Consider the following 23325-nt stretch of genomic DNA (forward strand, 5'->3'; position numbering starts at 1 on the left):
CGGAAAAATTGATGTCATGGATGAACGGTACCAAGTTGTAAGAACTGAACGTTTTTTGTGAAAACAATGTTGATCGGATTATTCTTTACTAGAATAAATTGCAGCCTCAAAAACCTTGCCAAAGTGACATAGGACAGAGATAGGACGATAATTAGGGGTGCATGTAGAATCACCAGACTTTAAAATAGGGACTATCTGGGCCACTTTCCACCGTTTTGGAGACGTTGCTTGACCTAGACATTTATTAAAGAGAATGTTAAGAGGTATGGACAAAAGTGGGCAATTTTTGATAAATTGTGCCGGTACGCCGCCCGGCCCTGGATCCTTTTTAATTTTAAATTTAATTTTAAATTGAAATTTATTTTTGAATATTTTGGAAATAAAACCACTTTTTATAATTATTGCTTTATATAAAAAAATACAACGACAGGTACAGATTTGTTTCACATATATCAACCGATGCAATCGCAAGTAAACAGTCTAGGGACAAACACTTCCCAAAGTGTGTGATTCTCCACGGGAACATTGATTCTTACAAAATATTCCATAGAATATAAACTAGTAAGCAACCCGCTACCGAATGCTAAAAAGTACCAGAATATTACGTTAATGATATCCAGCTTGGGGGTGCGGAAGAATGTCATAACGGTGCCAGAGAATAGAAATACCATAAACAAAGCGGGGAAGAAAAAGTGGAACATGTACGTAAGGACCCATTCGTGAACTATAGCGGATATCACAAATACGGCAAACTTGGCGACGCTTTTGTTACCCGGCACGAGGAATTCGTAGATGTCTTTATAGATGTATGTATATAACCAATCATAAACAACCACATTCCATGTCCTAAAATACTCAGGATAGTTCGTTGACGTCCACCAATCCTTGTAAAACATCCTGTCACCGAAACGTAATAATTCACCCACTAAGTTTTGCACCGAATGCAGGACCACGTAAAATCCACATAGCAAACATAATAGTCCACACGCGCTGTTCTCGCAAATGGAAAGAATTATTTGACTGGCGGTAAACCTCTTAAGACCTATGTGCTGATACGGTTGAATCATGAATTTCTCGACGAGGAACGCGTAGTAAAATATCACACCAATAATTTCAGCGCTTCGTTCCAAAATGAAGTTCCACCTAATTGTTTTTGACCTGAAAATGATTTAAAAAAATTATACGAACCAAACACGTCCTAAATAATAGCCATAATTTAAATGGCCAGATGTCTATTTTTTTTTCTGAATTTTTTTTTTCAGAAAACGGCACTAATCTAGAAATTAGAGGTACCAGATTTTTTTATTGTGATAAACACACAATAACGCTTAGCGGAAATATTTAATTGGCATCTACTTTGTATCAACACTAATAAAAATTGAACTGAGGTGGCTTTTACTTGATGAAAATCCATTTATCAAAATAAATAAGAACTAAAAGTTCAGATTTTCACGAAATTATATATATATATATATATATATATATATATATATATATATATATATATATATATATATATATATATATATATATATATATATATATATATATATATATATATATATATATATATATATATAAATGTCATTTGATAAAGACACGGTGTTGTCGAAACGATTGTCATGTCATAATATATAATTTCACTAAATTAAAATTAGTGGTTCTTAATAGGTACATTATCCGGATCAAAAAAGTACTAAAACTTATATTTTCTAGGATAACTGGTGCTGGCAAAAAACAATATAAAGTGCCATTTTTTAATAAATTCGTTTGTGCCCAAGAAATTTGAAGAAATAGAAATATAATTTCCCATGAAAGAGCATTCAATTATCCCCTGTGACAGTCACCTGAGTGTAAATAGTTGATAAGAAATGCGGTTGACTAGGATATTACAAAAATAACTGCCATAACATTAAATCTTTCTGAGCCAAGTACTTACTGATTAATAAAAACATAAAGTAATAAATACAATAAAATTTATTGTCAAGGAATACTGCTTAGAAGAAATGTGAGATAAACGAGAAAAGTGCCCCTAAATGTAATAGCTCGTTGCTAGAAATGCAATGCATAAAATGAAATATAATCAGAAGTAGACAATTTTAAAGTACAAAACTGTCTGACTGGCTTGTGGGAAAAACGAGGGTTAAAGTTCGGCCTAATTAAGAACTCTTTTTGGTGTAGAACACAAGTTTCTGTAACGATGCAAATATCATTATTATCCACTGAATAACAAGAAGTTTAGTTGTTACTTACCTAGGATACTGATCCCTGTAAACAAGCGTAGGAGCAAACAAAAAATAAATAAAATGCGTTAGGTTTGCAATATTCAGTTTCTGATCGCTGTGGGTTTTGAATTTGAGAACTTTCGGCGCGTTGCTTCTCATAAAGGCGTGAATTTTCATTACAATTCTCGTCTGAAATACCAAAAAAATAAAAAACAAATGCAAACTATAATTTTTGTTGGGACTTACATGTTCGAGACACACGATCGCAGATGACCCAATAGGCAGATCAAAATATTCCACTAGTATTGCAATTGACTTGAATGATAAAATATAATAACCGACCAGTAAAGACAAAAACGTATAGTCCAAAATTTTAAATGCTACATCTAAAATATTACACTTTCATAACCATTTTGTATTTCCAAAAATCGAATATTATGGTCTGTGAAATGTCCAAAATGTCATAAAAATTTTGTAGCAATACCCACCTTTAGGTTGAAGATTTCTTCTAAAATTGGCCCACAATTTAAAATTCCCGTAAGACACAATCGCCAAAAAGTTTAACAAGAGCCAAATTCCCACGACTAATTCAATTTTTCCGAAACTTTTTGCTATTAAATGAAATCCAAACCTAATCCTGAAATTGACACAGAAATGTTATGAACATTCCAAAATTAATGCCCAATAAAAAATGAAAACAAAAATTTCCTCACTCTCCATTTTTGTGGTAATCCTGGGCAACGGTATTTACCATCAAACCGACCAACGATGCGGCGAAAATATGTTGAACTGTTTTAATATGCGGATTCTTGAAAAGTTCGGTAAGTAGAGATTCTCTTACTTCAAATTTCCTTTCGGGTAAGGGTTTCACTTTTATTTGGCTGCAAATCACATAGTATATGTAGTCGTATGGTATATAATAATAGCACAAATCGTAACTTTTAAAATTTGTAATTTGTAAAACTGTTTATCCAAAACTCTTAGCCTAAGACCCAAAGTAACCAGGATATTAAAATAAAACCACATTTTTAAATTTTAAGCTTTTAAAAATAAGATCCCAACAATTTAATCTAATGTCACTCAATTTTTAAAGCGTACCGAATAATACAAAATTTGTCCTGGGGATGACTTTCTAGAGAGACATGAGCAAAATAAAAATTGACTAAACATACCAGTTGAAGCGTTTTCTGAGTAAACGATGAACAAACAAAAATAAGAAATTTTTAATTAATTTAATATCTATTACATATCGCCATGGACCTCAGAGTCAAAAAAATATTCTTTATTTCAGGTTTATGAATTTAAAATTTTATTAAAATTTTCCGCTTTTTCTATTTCGAATGAAGGTGGTTTTTTGCTTGTTTTAAGAAATTTTAATACACAACGGCGCAGTACAAATTAATCTGTTTAAAGTATTAATAATGTTTACATTTGTGCCGACTTCCTCTTCTTTTTTATGAAAGTTTGTTCCTACAACATTTAGTTGAAGAAATGAGTTTCTTTGAGATTTTTTAAAAACGTACGACATAAAAATGTTGAAATGTATTTTTTACACATTGAATATACTGTATAAAATGTGTTTGACTTTTTTGCTGATTAAGTCACAAATACCATATTAGGATGTAATGTATTAAGTTCATTTAACTCCAAATAATGACAAAAATATGACTTATATTTTTTATCAAGAATAATTATTTTGTGTTTATATATACATTAGGTATTATTACTACTGTTAAATGGGTAACTAGCGGCCATATTTTAGTTTAACAAAATTTATAAAATTTTCTCTGTCCCCTGATATTTTTTACTATGATTCGTTCCTACAATCTGTGTAATTGATTTCTAGGCAATATACCATAGGTATTAATAGATAGATTCTACAAAGATTAGTTTTTTTTTTCAAATAAACAAACAAAATCTGGAATTAATAACTGTCTTCAAAACGTACACCTAAATAAAATTACATCTCCGGTTATAGAGTTAATTTTTTTGCTACAAAAAAATTTGTTTTATAATTTAAAAAAAATGGTTTTCTTTAATCATAATTTGAACATTACTGAACGTCTTATCAACATGGTAAACATGTGGTAAACATGAAAGGATATTTTTGAAAAAGAATGGCACGGCAGTGGTTCTTCTAAAACTAAAAATTTTAACTAACCAACGCTCAATCTCAAAAACGAAACAATTATAACATCTCATAAAAAATGGTTTCCTGTCAACTGTTAGTGTATTTTTCGGTTCCTCATGTATGTAACAGAGGAATGGTAAATACTAAAACTATTAAAAGCTTAGGATTGTCACCCGAGAATTATATCACAGTCTTAAAGTATTTCAAATTTGACTGGCCATATTTTTTTTTTTGGGAACCTCCCGGGATATTTATGTATACTTACCCATTTTTTGATTCGTCGGACCTCGACGAAAATACTTTGCTGTTCCGCGAGTCCTCACTTTGAGGTGGACTCATTTGGCAATGTGATCAATTGATTCTTAGCTTTGTTCCAAATTTTCATAAAATCTGTCTATATATCTGCAATTTAACATATAACATAAAAACAAATAACATAAATTCCAAAATGCCGAAATTCGGAAAATAGAAGGAATGTAAAAACCTCAGCAGCTTCGGTATATTTGAAAAATAAACTGGGTTGTACGTGCCAGATATTTGATTGACCGTTGCTCCAAAAAGCGTTTCAAGGCCGTTTTCTTTTTTTACAAGTGTTTGTAGATCATTATTTTTTAAGCTAAAAAAATGTGCAGTTTATCAAAAAATTACTTACGCACAATTATAAGGATAATTTTGGCAGTTTCGTACAACAATAATAGTTAAATGATTACAATATAAATATAACATAAAATTTCAAATTGAAAATGTTTGATGGCTCGATAAGATTCAATTGTACGCATTTTTTTTATCTTCAATTTTCTAAGTGCTAAATGTAATCATATTGGCGAGTTTTATTATACAAGGTATAGAAGAATAGCATACTAACGTCAGAGCGGGGCGCCAATTTGCTCTAAGGTTCCTCTGAGGAAGCTCATCAAACGGAGATAAAAATAACAATAAGGTTTGGACGATTTTTAATATTTGCGTGTAAATTTACGATAACATCGATTTTGATATTGTCAAAACTATTATAAGAATTTAGTTACATACTAGATATGCTCTACAAATATACGCCGATATTCTCAACGCACATTATTACTCCGTAAAAATTTTAGCTCATCAGATTTGTGATTTTATGTACATGTTGTTGTTGCCCAATTCTCGCTCTTGTTTTATGATCGTACGTTCGAAATTTTGTCATTTTGAAGCTTTTTCTTTTTTTGTGAAGTAATAGACGTAAACGGCCACGGTCTTTGTTACCACGTTGCCAACGGTAAGCCTAAGCTAGAAGCAGTAGATAAACAGTGATATATAATTAATCAAGGAGTAAACCGCAGAGGGAAAAGTGTATGTATACATCGTAATGCACTGTAATCATTCTAATTTTTCTAATTCCATAAGTTTTCTGACGAATGGTGGAAAATTCTATTTTTGTGTTCCAAAATGTTTTATATTTAATACGACACCCTTAAGCTTGGAAAACTTTTTTAATGAACGTAACATTCGTTTTTAGTAGAAAACTACAAAGTCTGAATCAACTTTTTAGCAACAGTCCCCCTGCGCTGGGACACCCTATAAATTAGAGTTTCTGGTGGGATATACTGGGTGTTTGAAACGAAGGTATTCGCATATTACAACACTTGCATGCAGACACAAAAATAAATAACCTTACTAAACTGCCGAACACAGTACATATGTATATTTTAAAATAAAAATGTTGATACCAATCTCACCTGGCAAAGAAACTACTTCATCAACCAATGGCGAAACGAATACATATATGAGTAAGTATTAACAAACTTGCCACAAAAACATTCTCAGCACTTACCTAAACTTAACAAATGAATTACTGTTTATATTGAAAGAAACAAAACAACTTGACGTAAAAAGGTAACGCAAAACACATTCTTATATTCTCGTCACTTCGTCGAAGTCGTTAAACTGGGAAATACGCACGACGAATCTTTGTTAAAGAAAAAATGTTAAATGACTTTTACTGATTCATCAAAACGATACAGATAACGACCAATCAAACGGACCTGTGTCTGCGCAATACGCATGTTTTGCTTTTTAACAGTTCTCTCTTATCAACTAGGTAACGTGTTTCGTTTATCAGCTTTTCAACGTCGACATTGTAGTGGGTCCATTGCGCGACTGTGATTTTGCGGGCTTCAAAAAATAACAGACAATTATGATTATTATTGCGCAATAATTTTAACGTTAACTTGTTATTGATAGATATTTCAGTATCTTTTCCTTATACAGGGTGATTGGATCTTCAACTGCAATGTAATTCGCTTATTGAGCAACTCTCCCTGTATTGTGATATGGACATCATACAGGGGATTTTTATTACTAATAAAAGAAATATTGCCCTTTCCTTTATTTTGTATATTGATTAATGATCAAGAGATACTTATACACGAAATACCTTAAAAAGTTTCCAACAGGAATGTGGGGATCCCTTAAAACAAACAGTTTTCGTTAGTTAGCTAGTTAGGCTTTGTAATCAGTAAGTCAATTTTTGTGGCAATACCCCGAACTATCGACGCCATAGCTTTCGTTCAGGACTGAATTCACAAAATAGAGGAAAACAACAAAACACAAAACAGTTAAGGGCGAGTTGCTCAATAAGGTATTTAATAAGGGAGTTCCATGACAGTTAAGGATTCAAAGGCAAGCCTGAGAACTTTACTCAATAAAACTGAATTATTACCCCATCAAAACGCACTAAAATCAAGTAATTGTAATCTTTTGACATGTTTAAAGTAAGACCATTTAAAATACTATAACTTCGTAAACATTTCTCTGCCCTCGCAAAATACTATACTGGCTTATTCTCTGCTAGATCACTAATGAAGCATTCCCCATATTCAGTTCACACCATACCGAGTCCTGCCGCTGCTGCTGAGATAACGATTCCAGCAATAACCATGGCGGGCAATGATTATCATAAAATCATCAAGATGAAAGTGCGACCCTAATAAAAAAAATAGTCCGACAGCGAATTTGTAATCACAAATTACAAATCTCCGAATTTGGCGAGTCTTGCAAAATATCCTAGGAAACTGTCGTTCTTTTGGATTCAAAGTGGTCGTTCTACACTTCAACATTACTTCCTAAAGATGCAATTTTTCAATAAAATTAGGAGTACCTTCTAAATGACAATTCGCGTCCCTAAGTACTATTCAGTTAAGCATGTATAAAAGGACATTTGGACACAACTGTACCTAACTGTCACAAACAAAAAATAATTTAATTAAATTAAATCATTAGACACTCGCTCCGATATTGCGTTTATCCAACTCGTTTCACAATGTACTTTTTCTATTCCCCGCTCTAAAACGCATCAAGAGGCGGTGCGTGGAAAAATTAATTTTAATTTAATTTTTTTAATTAGACAATTTCATTTTACCATGAAACGTCGATCAAGTAATTTAGAAAAGAGCTAACATCAAAGCAAAAAAGTGCTTTGACCAAAACCAAAGAAAAGAGTGCGCCTACTAAATATCTTTAGAATGAAGCGAATCATATATTGGAGACACCAAACAGCCTCTAAATTTAGTCACAGAGAGACTAAGGTGACCAAACGTCTCATTTTTGGCGGCACAGTGCCGATATTTTCACAATTTCTTCCGCGTTCCGCGACGTTTTTCAAAAGTCCCATCTTTTAGAATTAAGTTAAACTTTATATTAATGAAAAACATTGTTTTGCGTTCTAAGAATCCTAAATGCTTAAAGAATTTTGTGAAACTGTGGAAGTTGAATATCAGAAAATACTTGGACACAGTAAAACGCGTTGGTTAGCTCTTCTGCCAGCTATCGAAATACTTTCTATCACATGATAAATATCCTATAATTTTAGAAATGTTTTTTTGAAAAAAATCTTCTAGAGTTTCGACAAAATCAAACTGCTCTTTTTCAAAATGTTATAAAACTTAATGAAGGTGACAAAATGGCAATCGAAGTAGCAAATGAAGTTCATAATTTAAAATCTCAATGTCAAAACAATAGTCTAAACCAGCTCGAAGAGCAATAAATCGTCAATATATCATGAACCATGGCAAAAAATTTTATAGTAACTGCAAACATTATTTGGAAGACTGGATGGTACAATGTAATGATATTCATCATTTTCGTTGGGTTACATTAAAACCAGAACTTAATTGGGACAATGTGCAAAAATCATTTGATAGTAATATATTTAATTAGTTAATTAACGAAATATATTAATATTAATAATTAATTAAAATAATTAATAATTTTATTTCGTTTTTATGACCTTTTTAATGAAGTGTCATTAGTAAAAAATATATTGATGAGGAAAAGTTTAAACATTGGGCATCGGAAAAAATCACAGCACTCAAATAAAAAATGTCTTATGTTAAAAATTTTTGTTGATTACTCATCTATAAATCTGGTCACCTTAAGAAAGACGTAACATTAAGGTCAGGGATAGAAGAGCTTATATGGTCTCCATAACAAAGACTAATAATGTTTTCAACAACACCTACTACTGCTTATACTACTGTTTGTAAACAACAGTAATCCTTTCCCAAACATTATGTAAATAAAACAGATAAAGGCAATGGAAATCTGAAGCTCTCTTAGTTAAGGTATGTAAAATGTTTAAACAATCTCATAAAAATATTCTTTTATTAATACATATCACAATCTGTTACAGTTCGCCTATTGTTTTGAGTTCTTGGAATACAAAATCACTATTTTTTTATATTTCGTAATGGTACAAAAAATCTGCCTTTTTAGAAGGGTTAAAGAAGAAATATCAAGTAATCTCCATGCATATATGCGCCACGTTAATTGTATAATAAAATTTAAACATATTTAAAGAACGAACAATAATAAACTCAAAGAAATGGAAAAATAAAATATGGGTTCTTTTTAGTTTAACTAAAATAAATACTGTTAACATGATGGTTTCCATGTTTATCACTGAGTACAACTAAAAATAGCTTTATGTTACATACATGCTATTGCATAGTTCAGGTAAACTGTCAAAAAAAAAATCTGGAAAACTCATTCAACCTTATCATTTTTTACGAGAACTGATAACCCTCCCAGCGCAATATATGGCAACAACTTTTTACTATGTACACATTTTTATAAACTGCTTTTTACTCTAAAAATGTAGCGACACAAGCCATCAGCGTAATGCCTGTGATTAATGATAACATCTGCTTGCAAGATTCTTTGGGATCTTCTTCTTTCAGCAGATCTGGAAGCACCGTTACAAGACCAATGTGAAGAAACGTGCCTGCTGTGAAAGGCATTATCCAAGACGTTCTTGCCTCTGAAAACGTCAAACTCTATTAAAGGTGCATGGTGATATAAAATATTTTTTTGAAAATTTTAATTTTATTCCGTTGATCAACCAAATTAACCAAAACTAACCAGGAAAAACCGGTACAGATCTTAATGTTATCTGTCATCACGTTATCCAAAAATTTCAAGAAACCACGTGAAACTGTGACCTATCCTGGATAACTTGGCAGGTCACCACTGATAAGAAAAAACAATTATATCTCAAATATTTGATCTGAAAAACAACATATGTTGGTATTCACGATAAAGCAATGAACAATATATTTGCTTGAAGATAAAACAGATAAACGATAGTGGGGGAAAATCTTAAAACTGTAAGTACCGATTACAAAGCAGGCGAATAATAACTGAAGTATTGACAATTGTGAATATTATTTTGTTTAAATTGTTGTAGCAGATACAAAATAGCACCATAAGTACCTTACTAAATACACAAATTTTGAAACCTTTTGTATATCGCCTGTAGATAAAATATATTTTATTACATATTGTATGCTATATAGGGAAGCTCGTTTATTATGAGATGACACGTTATCTGAGAACCTGTGTAAAATATAAAAAAAAAAACACAAAAAAAGGTGGTTTGGGTTCACTTAAACAAAATATATTTTTGATGCAGGATATTTGTAGTTGTTTGTACGGATAATTAACAACTTTATTTTATATTAAAAGATACCGGAAGATTGAAAAATGACTTTAAAACTACCAATGCACAAAAAAGGAGATAACAAGAACTGCAACAATTGTAGAGGAATATCATTGAAACTGTTTGAGAAAATAGTTGAGAAGAGACCACGATCAAAAGTAGCACCAACTCTAACAGAAACGCAAAGTGGGTTCCGGAAAGGGAAAAGTACCCAGCATCATATGTTCACTTTAATGGAAATAATTTCTAGAAAATTGGCAAGATTTAAAGCAGTAAAATCTGGAAAAGCCTACAAGCCAGAAACGTTGACAATAAACTAATAAGAGTTATCAAATGTTTATACAACAAAACAAGAAATTGCGTGATAAGTAAGAATATGAAATCAAAAGCATTTAACACACCAATACTATTCTTAACTTATATGGATGATCTAATTAAAATGGCAGAACAGCGATCAAAAGACGTATACGTTGCATACCGACAACTAGAGCGTATCTACAAATCGGAATGTGCCTTTGCCGATGATAAAATGATTATAGCAGCAATCTCGAAGGATCTGGAGGAAAATCTTAATAATTAGGATCAGATACTAACAAAAAACAGAATGAAAATGAACATAAATAAAACCAAAGTTATGGCAGCGTCATCTCGCATAGGCATATAGGGCCAGAGCCCCGCTTGGGGATCGCCCCGTGTGTGAGGCGGGGAGCTCTCGAAGCCTGGGCGAGAGACCGGGCCGCGGGGGGCTGGAGAGTTGCTCCGGGAATGAGGCAGGCGAGGCTTATGATGGATGGGCCCGCCCTTCCTCCGACCAGGGAGCTGCTTAGACTGACCAGGAGGGAGTGTAGAGCACTAACAGGGGCCTATACAGGACATTGCAGGCTTAGGAGGCATCTCTCCTTGCTAGGCATTGGAGACGACCCGGAGTGTAGGTGGTGCATGGAAGGGGAGGAGACCCCGTATCATCTGCTCACCGAGTGCCCTGCCTTGACATGGGCAAGATTGGGAGTCTTCGGAACGGCCCTGATCGATCCGGACTCAGTGCACGGTATTGGGCTAAAGGAGTTGCTGACCTTCTACAGGAGGGGCGGCATTCTGGACGCCCTCTAGAGCGGCCTGGGGGCACAACGGGCCCATCTGGTGGCCTAAGTGCTTGGACGCCCGCGAGGGCGCCCCCCTTTAATACCAATACCAATACCAATGGCAGTGTCATACGAAAAAGAGAAATTAGAGGGGAGAACACATGGGGTACTAATAGAACAAGTTAGTAGCTTCCAGTACTTGAGAATTATGTTCGAAAAAAACAGAAGTTCAGGTTACAGGAGAATTAAATAATAGAATAGAAAAGGCAAATAGGGTATACTACGCATTGAGCAAGGGGCTCATAAATAAAAAGGAAATTTCCAAGGAAACTAGAATGAAACTTACATATGGCTCCGAGTCTTGGATATTGTCAGATAGGGACAAGAGCAAAATTGGCGCAGCAGAGATGAAATACTTGAGGGGAATGAAAGGAATAACCAGAAGAGACAAAATTAGAAATGCACACATAAGAGAAGAGTCAAAGGTGGAATCCATAGAAGAATTCATAGAAAAGAAACAACTTGGCTGGTGGGGCCATTTAGAGAGATTGAGCAGCACTATACCAGTTCAAAGAGTTTGGCAGAGTAAAGTGCAGGGAAAGAGGAAAAGAGGAAGAGGAAGAGAAACGTGGGCCAGCCCATTGGGTAAGATTTTGAACAGAGGAGACGAACATGTGTAGAAGCTAAAAATTTGCCACTAAATAGAAAAGACTGGAAACTCTTTACGGATAGTTAGCTAAATTGCATGTAGAAATGTAACGCTTACACTCTATGGGTAGAAAGGGACTAGATTATATTATTATATTATTATATTATCTATATTATATTGTTTTATATTATGGCATTTTTGAAGTCCTTGCAACTTTATAGATATATTTAATATCCTATATCTAAGTCTTGATGTTGTTATTTATTTAGTGTTAATTTTTTTATAAAAGGGGGGCCTACTTTAGTGGGCTGTGATGATATTTTAAAGGTAAATAAAATTAAATTAAAAATTCATATGAAACAATCATATTTTTCAGATCAAAACAATAACAACAAGAGTTATAATTTTATGATATTTAGCAATTCAAAAACTTCGTATAAGGTATTGATTTACAAAAGTTATTTAATTGTAAAAATGCTCTACAGAAAAAAAAATAAAAGAAAGAACAATCAACCGCTGCAGAGGTGCCCGGTAATTAAGTTTATAAATTAAATGTTTAATTTTAAATTATACACAAATTTTCTCAAAAACATTTTGACATTTGCTAAAAAATGTACAAATGGGCAAAAATTTAAAAAACTACGACCCTTCAAATAAGCAAAACTTGTTCAAGACCAGCTGTATTTGATAAATGATAAAAACTGGGCGTTTCCGTTAAAAAAAAAAACTTTAAAGATTTTTTCTTTAATTTTTTTTACGTTATTTTAATGCGACGTTGCTATGAATCGTAGACCCAATGACTATTAAACATACCTAAGGTTGTAGTGGCGCCGCTAAACATGATAGCGCACAATGCTCCAATCAGACCACCTCCAGCAGTGAGCAACTGGAAGAGCCCCGCATCCAATCGGGTGAATCCGGATTTCAAAAGAATGGCGAAATCGCCGACCTCGTGGGGTATCTCATGCACCAATATGGCGAATGTCGTCAACAAACCTAAACGCGGCGACACCAAAAAAGCTCCCCCCAAACTCAAACCATGGGTGAAGTTGTCAATTGAGTTTGCCACCAGGTTTAAATAGCCCGCCATCTGAAACATTTTTTTATGTAATTACATTATTACAAGAAATCTGTAAAGTGTCAACAGTTGGTTGAACTTTTAAAACTTAACCTTTGGTACATTGTTCAAATATATACTGTGTTAGTAATTTGTTTTTTTATTCATTTTTTATAGCCGTTGCTAAAAAAAGCGGCTTCCGGGTTTATCAAACTTGTTGCATAATATACTACTGTGAGTTAGCACTTGGTAATTATATCTACTTTATTTTTCACTGTTGTTTCGAACTAGATTTTGCGATAAGAAAATAAATTATGGTTGAAACTTAAAAAAAGGGGCAACTGTCTTACTTGTCTTTTTCCGTTGACCGGCAAACCCTTTACGTTGTTATTTTCATTTTGAGCTTGCAAATCGGCATGATGCTCGCTCACTTTTTCTATCACAGAAAATAATTTCTCGGCAGTTACGAAGACTAAAAGTCCCGATAATATCAATAGTCCGCTTGCTATGTTGGAGTGCCCTGCAAAATTAGAGTAAACCAATCATATACGCATATTAGAATAGCTATGAACAGAAATTTACCGCTTTTGGTAAGGTTACTAGCCCATATTTCAGGAAGTGAATGCAGGAATACGTCGCCCAGTAGTCCGCCGACCGCGAAACTTAAGAGACTCTTTAAAGTGTTTGCACTTTCTGAAAAATATAAACATAAATAATTATTATGTTATATTGTGGTTATTTAAAACATAACATAATATTTTCTAGTGGACCGTTAGCCGAGAGAAATCTTTATTATTTCTGCAAAAAATAGCTCAAATTATTTAATAATTCTTTGATCTATCTATTGTAACACAGGTATAACGCATGTGATTAAACGCACACCTCAACGCAGAATAAATTCGGTCAATTTACGACCGGAAGAGAAATTATACAAAAGACACAGATAATCCACCCATACAACGAAAACTTTTGAAGTGATCGACGTGTTTTTCTTCATTTAGTTAAGAATATTTTGAACTTCCCAAAAATTTATGGTGGATGCTAAAGATGTCTGACTAAAACGCCGATAAGAAAGATACAGGACGTTTTAGTATGAGGTAATGTTAATAAATATATATATAATCAGCAAACAAAACCAAACTCGCCCAAACTGTAAGTGTAATTTAATATTGAAATATGAATAAAAATTTATAAAAATATTTGCATACATCAAAATTAAAAGAATTAAATTAAAAAATAAGGAAAATAATTATCGTTAAAGAGTTGGAAAATTTGTCCATGAGGAATTTAGATAAATTTTCAATGGATATAACTGAGTCAATCAATACTTATAAATGTCTATTTCCTAAAAAGAAGACAAAGACAGAGACAAAGAGACAAACACAGAGATATTTTTAAACTTGAAAATAGCACTTACGCTTTTAAAAGGATTTCTATGATTTTATTCACATTTTTGAGTAAAACATCGGATGGACATTTCCGTTATTACTTTATACATATATGGGATTCTTCAATAATCGGTATAAAATTGAAGAATCACCTTTCAAACTTCGCAGTTGGAGAAACCTTACTACAAAGAAAGTTTTTAAATTCCTAAATAATCTACTAAAACTAAATAAATGAACATTTTAGTAGTCTTTATTGTTCTGCGTACACTAGAAAGAGTTACGAAAGACATTTTAGTAACAGTGACGAATCAAGAAAAAGAAAACGAAAGACGTTTTAGTAACAGTGGTAAATAAAAAAAAAACAAATACTTGCAAAATTTCTATCTGCAAAAAAAAATTATTATAATTAACCAAATTCCATATCGCGCAACTTTATAAACTCATTTGTTTTGATGCAAATAATTAGATACTACAAAACAAGCACGCAGCTGCACGCGATAGTTTTTCAGAGTAAATTATTATGCATTATTTAATTCTCTGATTTCCTTATCAACCACCATAATAAATCCAAAATACAAAGGATGTATGCGGTCGGCTCATCAAAATAAGCTCACGGACGGTTACATAAAACGTGTGTAAACTGGTAAATGACGGGAACAGGAATCTCGAGAGGGTATACTCAGATTGAAAGCAAATATGAAAACAGCATTTAAATGCCAAATTTTCATTTGATTTCGTAGCTGATGGTGCCACAACAGATTTTCAAAGAAATTGAAAATGATTTGAACCCACAATAATAATTATTGTTTTTTTTTTGTATTATTTATAGGGTTACGGGACAACTGAATAACTATAGAAAGCCATAACTTTTTAAAGATTTTATTTATTAGCGAATAAAACACCTTACCGACATTGTCAGCCATGGGCCATGGAAGAAGAACGAGAGTAAAACGGTTTTACCTATTACCACTGTTAATCAGTTATAAACCATAAAACAAGTGCATGTTAAAGAGGTTACATAACTTCATGGTTAGAGCTGGGAACTAACAATTTAAAAATTCCGACTACATATTTGTATTTTATATTACTGTACTGTACTGTATATTACGTTTTTGTATATAATTTAATAAATCAATTAGAAAAATGAATAAGGCAGCAGGGAGCGTCCGTCTCCTAAAGTATTTTGGCAGATTATAACTCGAAAATACAATGAACATGTAGTTTTCATTTGCTTTAAGTTTTTGCTTACCTCGGTGCCAAATCTCAATTTCTATCAAAAATTAGCGAAAAAAAATCTACATAAAAAGATTACAAGCATAGTTCACACAGAACACACTGTATCTTTAACAAATCTCTAATAAAAATTAATGTGTAGAAAAGTTGTTTCTATTTTGTTTTCTCTTCTTATATATATATACCGTTTCAAATGGAATATTAGCATGCAACATATCGTATTTCATTGAATATAAACCCATAGTCTCCATTGGAAACAAAATCTTACTGGCTAATTTAAAAAATTCAAAGAAAAAGCCAAGTAAATATGATACCTCTATAGATAAACGCCCTGCTTCGACTCGTAGAAAGCTATAAATTTTGCAAGAAAATTGAAAATAGTCGAAAATTCTACAAAAAATAAAAAATGTTAACACTTTAACACCTCTTCATATCTTTAAACCTGAAAATAACACTTACGCGCTTCTTTTAAAAGGATTCTAGGATTTAAATCGCATAATACATATGCGCACATTTCTGTTATTTCATTTTAGATATATGGAATTTTTTAATAATCGGTATAAAACTGAAGAGGAACTTTTCAAACTTCACAGTTAATAATCTGTAATTACATTGACCACACCTTTTTTGGAGAAACGTGCGAGGCTGTTGTAGTATACGTTTACTTTACTACAAAGAAAGTCTTCAAATACCTAAATAATCTGCTCAAACTAAATAAATTATCATTTTACTGGTCTTTATAGTTCCGCTTACACTAGAAAGAGTTACGAAAGACATTTTAGTAACAGTGGCAAATCAAAAAAAAAAAAAAAAACAAATCAGTTATATTTGCAAATAGATTTTTTTATTACGAGGAATTGGGCAACTCCAGGGGATTTACTCACACTTTCACTGATTTGAAAATAAGTAACACCCATAACCAAAAAAGTTCAAAACTAATGTTATCCGTATTGACATTTAATAGATGGTATACATTATATCATAATTAAAAATACAAACATTAACTCTTATTAAATGCTAATAGGCAAATTCAAAACGGAAACAAAACTCTGTTATCTATTATTATTTGAATATAGCCGATGATACCCACTGTTGCGTATACGAATACATTGTGCACTCGTCTATGTACATTATGTTATACTGTCTCAGCGTGTGAAAACGTGTGCAAATAATTTACGAGAAATTCGATACCGCTCCGTTAAGAAATGTCAGATTTATTGCCAAGGGTTAGGATTTTCCCCAACTACTGGAACGTCGTCATCCAAAACATTTAACTAAAATATGAACAAAGGCAGTTTAATTATCTGCTTCAAAATGGTGAAATTATTATCAACTTTTTGATCCTGTTTAGACTTTAAAAAACGTCGTATCTGGGTATGATATTAGGAACATCGAAAACTGACGTCGGCGTTTATTAGTAATTATAACAACTTGGCAACGTTGAGTAAGTGAACGTTCGTGTGCAAAATAAACGAGAACGCGTACCGCCGACGTCCTTCAAAATCGATAAACAAAAACAGAGCGTCGAGTGCAACGTCTCTGAGAAATTAAAAAAAAAACTGAAAGAACTTGAAAAAAAAATTACGCAAATGTTGGTTAACAACGATTTGCAGCTTTGCTCTACTGATTTCAATTGTCCAGTACATTTACGTCAATGAAAATACCCACTACACACCACATGTGGAAATAAATAAATGATGATTTTGATTTAAAAAGTAATTGATGGTGATAATGAGAGTTATTTTGTCAAATTATATTCCGGAAACGGCATTTGCGCATTTGTTTATCTGGTTGCCATTCAATTCATTCTATGGAATTCATCGAATTCCTTTTAAGTTAAAAAGTAACCTTGACAAAAAACATGATGTCGTCATTTTATAATGAAAATGATTAAAAATTACAATTAGAGCATTAACACTTATTACACTTGGTACTAGACACCTGATACCCATATTTGTAGTAATATCTTCCCGCGCCTTGCCAATTCGCATAACAAAGCGGACATTTCCAAAATGGTTTCATGAAAAATATTTATTTTTACTATCTCATTAGTGACTGAAATGCTAGTCGAGATAATTTTATGAACGTTAAAAAATTGCGCATGGATTGGAAAAAACCTTTTAACATATTTGTAGGTTCCCTCAGGGTTCCCAGAGTTAAGACTGACTATGAGCATTTCTTCTCAAAACAAAAATTTGGCTTACTTTTTCCAATAAATTCCACATATCCATGAGCAACTGAAATCAATCAAACGTAGTCAACGACATTTTTAATTAAGTCAAAGCCAAAGGTATGCCGAATAAGCGCTGTTTTATGCAATACTTTGGATTTGAATTTCTAGAACAAATCTAAAAGCAAATTTCTCTTATATTACGTTAGTCAGTAGAATTTTACGGTTTACGGTTTCTCGACTAATCTATTTCGACCGTGCACTCCTCGGAAATCGGTCAAATTGTCTACTTAAAAGAATGACATCCAGGGGTTAACCACTAGCGCAAAATTATGAATTACGTCAAACCGTTGATTTTCAAGAAGTTACTACATTTAAACAAATGTTTTGATTTTCAAAAAATAATGGACAAGATTTTGTACAACAAACTTTTAATTACCAAAAAAGCAGAATTTGAATTAAATGTTATAACAAAGTAACGATTTAAATTGTTGATTATTTGGTTACAATTTAAATGACTTTGAAATACTGCAGAATTGCATTTAAGATAACCGACTCTTAACAAAAATCGAATTTTTCCAGACTAGGTTAGAACTACGTCAAATCCGAAAATAAAGTTAAACGTAAAGAGTCGCTAAAGGGCAAGAAAAAACCAGATCGCGGCTTCCTGAAAGAGGCAAGAGATGATATATTGAAGATATATGATTGATGATAAAAATTAGGTAGTGTTAACGTAAAGTGTAGGTTTAGGTGTGTTTGTTAACGTACGGTGTAGATCTAGGTGTGTGTGGACAATGTATCTACAACTGAAAAGGCTGTAACTACTATATATCAAATTTTGACCTCAAATGAAAGTAGATGTAGACATCACGTATCAGATTATGTCGCGATTATATCGCACTTAAAAACAATGGGGCTTACAGCAAAGATAAGATGGTCTGGTATTCATTCATATAATCAGATTTACCGTTATTTGGTCATATTAACAAACTGAAACGATCCAAACCAAGTGAACAACAGTGTACTAAATATTGTGCTTAGTTATCATAATATCCTTGATAATTAATTAATTAAATACAAAATTAAATACATACCTAGATACTTATAAAGCTAGAATCAAATTCAAATAATGCAAATTAAAAATGTTAAATTGCTAAAATTTGCAGCAAGCTGGTACAAATAGTAACTGCAACTGCAAAAAAAAGTGAAATAATCTCAAAATTTATTATCGGCTACGGCAAGCTAAAATCATATCAACAAAACGTAGGTTCTAACCTATCTTTACAATACAAATTAATTACGCGTTTTCATAATAATGCTTTCAAATATAATAACCAAATAGGGAAGAGAGTAGAAAACACTTTTAACGCAATGCAACATTGAATGCCCTACAAAGAAATTAATTAAGAACAAAATCGCAAACTAACCTCCTTCTTTCAGATCGTCCGTCTGATCGATAGGTATGACAAGGAGAGGCAACACGCCACTGAGTCCGACAAGGATGGAACCAAACATGGCCCACAACCATGGCATGTACTGTATATGTTGGAATAATATCCATCCCGAGAGCAAAATATCCATGGAATCACCGTAGGAACTTTCAAAGTACGTATGGTTTATATGGTTGTCGCATAAAATCGCATTTGGTAGTGTTGCCATCACAGAATAATTCAAAACTTCCGTTTCGAATATCAAGTCCGAAGTTAGGTTACACGCCGTCATTTATGCGATTAAGCTGTCTCTAAAAAACGATTCACCGACTAACCTACGCTGAAGTTGAGCCGGACAAATACTAAACCAAATTGATATAAAACACTTATCAATAAGCACTCATTGTTCACTGCTTTTGTTACGTTCCGTTTTGTTCAAACTCGGCATTACTTTTCATTCGACTGCGGGAATTCAAGTTACCCCCACTGTTCGGAACCACAATGTGCACGATAAGTGGAAGAAGAACGATCAAATGCTTGTTCCGCCAAAGGTTATATTCCACTTAATACTATTTTGACATTAATTTGTTGGGCAGCATCAATATCACTAAATAGAGTTTTATTTTACATTAGTGTTATTTATCTGAATAATTTTGCTTAGATAGTAAAACAAACAAAAACAAACCACTAAAAAACGACCCAATTTCAAGTTGCTTTCAGAATTTGATTTGAATCTATTCAGAATGCAATAAGACGACTATTTTGACAAATTTTGTTACACATAGTGAGGGATAGCTATAGCAAGTCTTCTGAACTAGATTTACACTGTAGCTTCCACTCGTAAATGTTTTACACCGATATATTGTTTTAAAACGAACACGCCACACGCAGGTGGCGACGAAAACAAAAAGGCGTCTGTACATAAACTTAATCTGAGAACAAAGAGAAATATTACCACTCGACAAAGGAACTAACAAAATTGACAGCAGTTTGATCTTTTCGCTACAAAATGGTTAGCTTAGTCGATATGGCACGGAATCAAAAAGGAATGTGCAAATTTTTTTTCACTATTTTTAATGTATTTTACATCAGATGGTAGTGAGATCGGAAAAGTTAATAAATGTATGGTTTAGTTTTTCATCGTGTCAAGCGATCACCTCAACAGAATATGAATGAAGTAATGATTTATATCTATTCCTGAGTATTTTATGGGATAGTCCAAAATTTGTTATAATGACTGGCTCTTATTATTTGTATCTTCAAATTGACTGTTATTAAAATGGTCAAAAACTGAAGTAGATTTGGAGCACAGCCTGTTCGAGTAAGGTTGGAGAATTTTTACATGTTGCATACTACTCCTTTGTATGATCGAAAAACAAACTCACCATTACTGTTAACCACTGTTGGCGCAAATAACATACGCCTGCCAGAGTCAGCTGTCTGCGGGGAATCTGGTATCTGATGTGTTGTTCCTACGCATGAGTCAAAACTGCCAAGAAACCGTGTGTGCTGTTTTGTAAACTACGCAGTATTTAATGTTAATTTAAAATACGCCGCTTTATTTTTTATTTAATGCCGCAAAGAAATATTATAAGTGGTAGGTCCTAAAACAGCCACAAAGCAACGGGAATGATTGAATCATGAATCAACTTATCAAGAGCAAAGGACCAACAAACACAGTGCAGGTGTTAAAAGGACTCAAAATCAAAACACAACACGATGTGTTACCCGATGTGAACAGCTAAATTTTTAGTTAATTTCTTTGTCTTTCGCAAGAGGCACATGTAGAGGAAACTGAAAAAACTGTAAATTTCGATTAGGCCATATTAAAAAAGTGTTTCACATCCAAGGCGAACTTCACTGTTCAGATATCATAGGCAACTCGCCATACAAAATACGCACTGCCTTATAGGGGTTGACACAAAAGTGGGAACAAAGTCTTTGCAATCGCATTTTGTGCTAATATTTTTCGAATGAAATAAATAAAATGTTGCCGTTTTGAACTACCCAACACACAGAATTTTTCTTTATTCAGTGTTTTATAAAATTATTTAGTAAAAATAAGTAGTTATGTGCACTTTAATTACAAGATGTGATTACGAGTTATTATTATTATTGTTATGGCAACAACGTGAGCGTTTTGGTTACTCGTAGGCTCTTCAGAGAAGTGCTTTTGTTATTGCGGTTGAACTTGGATAGGGTAGCTTTTTTATTACCGAAGTTTAGACTGTTACTTTCCAAAATATAGTTTTCCGAAGCCCTAACCTAACTAAGAAAATGTTTTCGAAACAATATTTTGAACAATTTATCACTTATCTTAATTCAAGCCATGCCAAAATATTTAAAACTGAACAATAAAAAATGACCGCTACTGCAATGAAATGGATTCGTATCTTACTGCAGTGATAATGGTTAGTTACCACTATTTCTATTCCTCTTATATATAGACTGATAAATATATGAAACTGAAAATAAGGCTAATTTTCTTGCCCAGATGAGATGGGCTCTTTATTTCACTAATTGAGCACTCAAGTGAAATAATCAATTGAAGCGTGGAAATGTCAAAATTACATTTTTGATATAATCAAGAAAAATTGTTTAAATTTACATAAATGGTTATAATTGCCGGTATTTGCAAAAATATGGCAAATGCAAGTTACTTAGTTATTACGAGAGGCACATATTCCTGTTTTCAACACACGCGACAAGGCACTTACGACAATTCTAACGCAAAATATATCAAAAAATGGCAAATACCCCCGTTGACATTTCCACTATTTAATTTATAATTTTAGTTTAATTGCAGTTACAGCTTCATTACTTCTAACAACTAATATACCTATTCAGTAAGTTAATTTAAATCTATCGAAATATTTAACTATACGTTTTAACCAAAATGTACACAAAAAGAATGCATATTTTCAAAAGTATCAAAAAATTGTGAATTAAAACAACTGTTTTTTCTAGGGTATCCATTTTATAAACAGCGCTGATGTGGACAACTTAAATCCCGTTCTTGCGGCTTTTAACTCTTCCCATTCTATCTGTTATCTAAGAGATAAGAGCCTGTCAGATAAGCACGCTTCTATCAATCTTACATTTCCATCCATTAAGCTACACTGTATGCAATGCATGCTTTGAAAACTTGTAGATATTGTTACTTGCCGACTGTAAAAAGAATCATTTCCGACTTGAATAGCACAAACGCAAATTTTAACACTTTTGTGATGGAAAAATTATTAGTGTATGTAAGTGTAAGATCGTTAACACAAGTGCGTTGCATAGTGCCTTAATCGGTCTATTTCCCGGAATTTATTTATTTTTGTCTTAAGATAATTGACATAAATAAGTGTTATGATTCCATTAGAAATATTTTGAATGTTGCGTGTTCATATAGGACCAACGCTTCAGATGACAATAAAGCTTACATTAAAATGTTCATACAGAATAAGAATTATGACGAGCGATCCTGCACCTCCACCAGCAGTCGCAAACTCGGGAACGAACACCTAACCACAGAGCCGTTCGACAACCAACTCGAACATTCCATATACATCGCGAGAAGGCGCTAGCGACACATAAAAGCGAAATACGGAGACAGAAAAATAAATTAATCAATAGATATTAATAATAGACCTAAATAAATTATTAGTAGTGCGTGAATAGTGAATAGGCAGTGTGCATATAATTTTAACTCTTACTGTCATTTTTGACTGAATAAATTTTTAGTTCAGTTTAAGTTATTCGCTATCTCGTCGACGAATTGTTTTTTTTTTGTTTTAAATCGTTGAACCAACTCAGCTTCCATGTTACTACACCAGTTTCTGACCCAGTGTATCCGAAAAAAAAATTTCTAACTAAAGGTCGCCTTTACCAACTTATGAATCTATTTCAAAACGGTTGTTCAAATTCTTAAAGTAATAATTGTATATATGTTTGCTGTATTCAGATAGAAGACTTCACAGTGTTTTGAGTTTGAGGGCATTGATTTA

At 32.8% G+C, this 23325-nt stretch overlaps 2 protein-coding genes across 5 annotated transcripts; both read right to left on the reverse strand.

Annotated features, from left to right (window-relative positions):
* Positions 1–402: 402 nt before the first annotated feature.
* On the reverse strand, positions 403–6478 carry LOC132704122 (sterol O-acyltransferase 1-like). 4 transcript variants are annotated; one of them, XM_060673912.1, is made up of 7 exons: positions 6375–6478; positions 4622–4758; positions 2939–3106; positions 2714–2862; positions 2472–2611; positions 2254–2414; positions 403–1158 (listed from the first exon to the last, which is right to left on the reverse strand). In XM_060673912.1, exons 2-7 carry the CDS (start codon positions 4693–4695, stop codon positions 453–455), a joined length of 1398 nt encoding a protein of 465 aa, XP_060529895.1. In that variant the 5' UTR covers positions 4696–4758; positions 6375–6478; the 3' UTR covers positions 403–452. The 4 variants fall into 4 exon arrangements, with proteins under 4 accessions (XP_060529895.1, XP_060529892.1, XP_060529893.1 ...); XM_060673909.1 differs by lacking the exon at positions 6375–6478 and adding an exon at positions 6164–6367; XM_060673910.1 differs by lacking the exon at positions 6375–6478 and adding an exon at positions 6069–6367.
* Positions 6479–8989: 2511 nt separating this feature from the next.
* LOC132704123 (zinc transporter ZIP13 homolog) lies at positions 8990–19824 on the reverse strand. Its single transcript, XM_060673914.1, has 5 exons — positions 19331–19824; positions 13695–13805; positions 13463–13632; positions 12869–13145; positions 8990–9646 (listed from the first exon to the last, which is right to left on the reverse strand). Exons 1-5 carry the CDS (start codon positions 19623–19625, stop codon positions 9471–9473), a joined length of 1029 nt encoding a protein of 342 aa, XP_060529897.1. The 5' UTR covers positions 19626–19824; the 3' UTR covers positions 8990–9470.
* Between the last annotated feature and the right edge of the window lie 3501 nt (positions 19825–23325).

Source organism: Cylas formicarius, unplaced genomic scaffold (assembly GCF_029955315.1).
Source record: "Cylas formicarius isolate icCylForm1 unplaced genomic scaffold, icCylForm1.1 PGA_scaffold_6__28_contigs__length_40554024, whole genome shotgun sequence".
Classification (NCBI taxonomy): domain Eukaryota; kingdom Metazoa; phylum Arthropoda; class Insecta; order Coleoptera; family Brentidae; genus Cylas; species Cylas formicarius.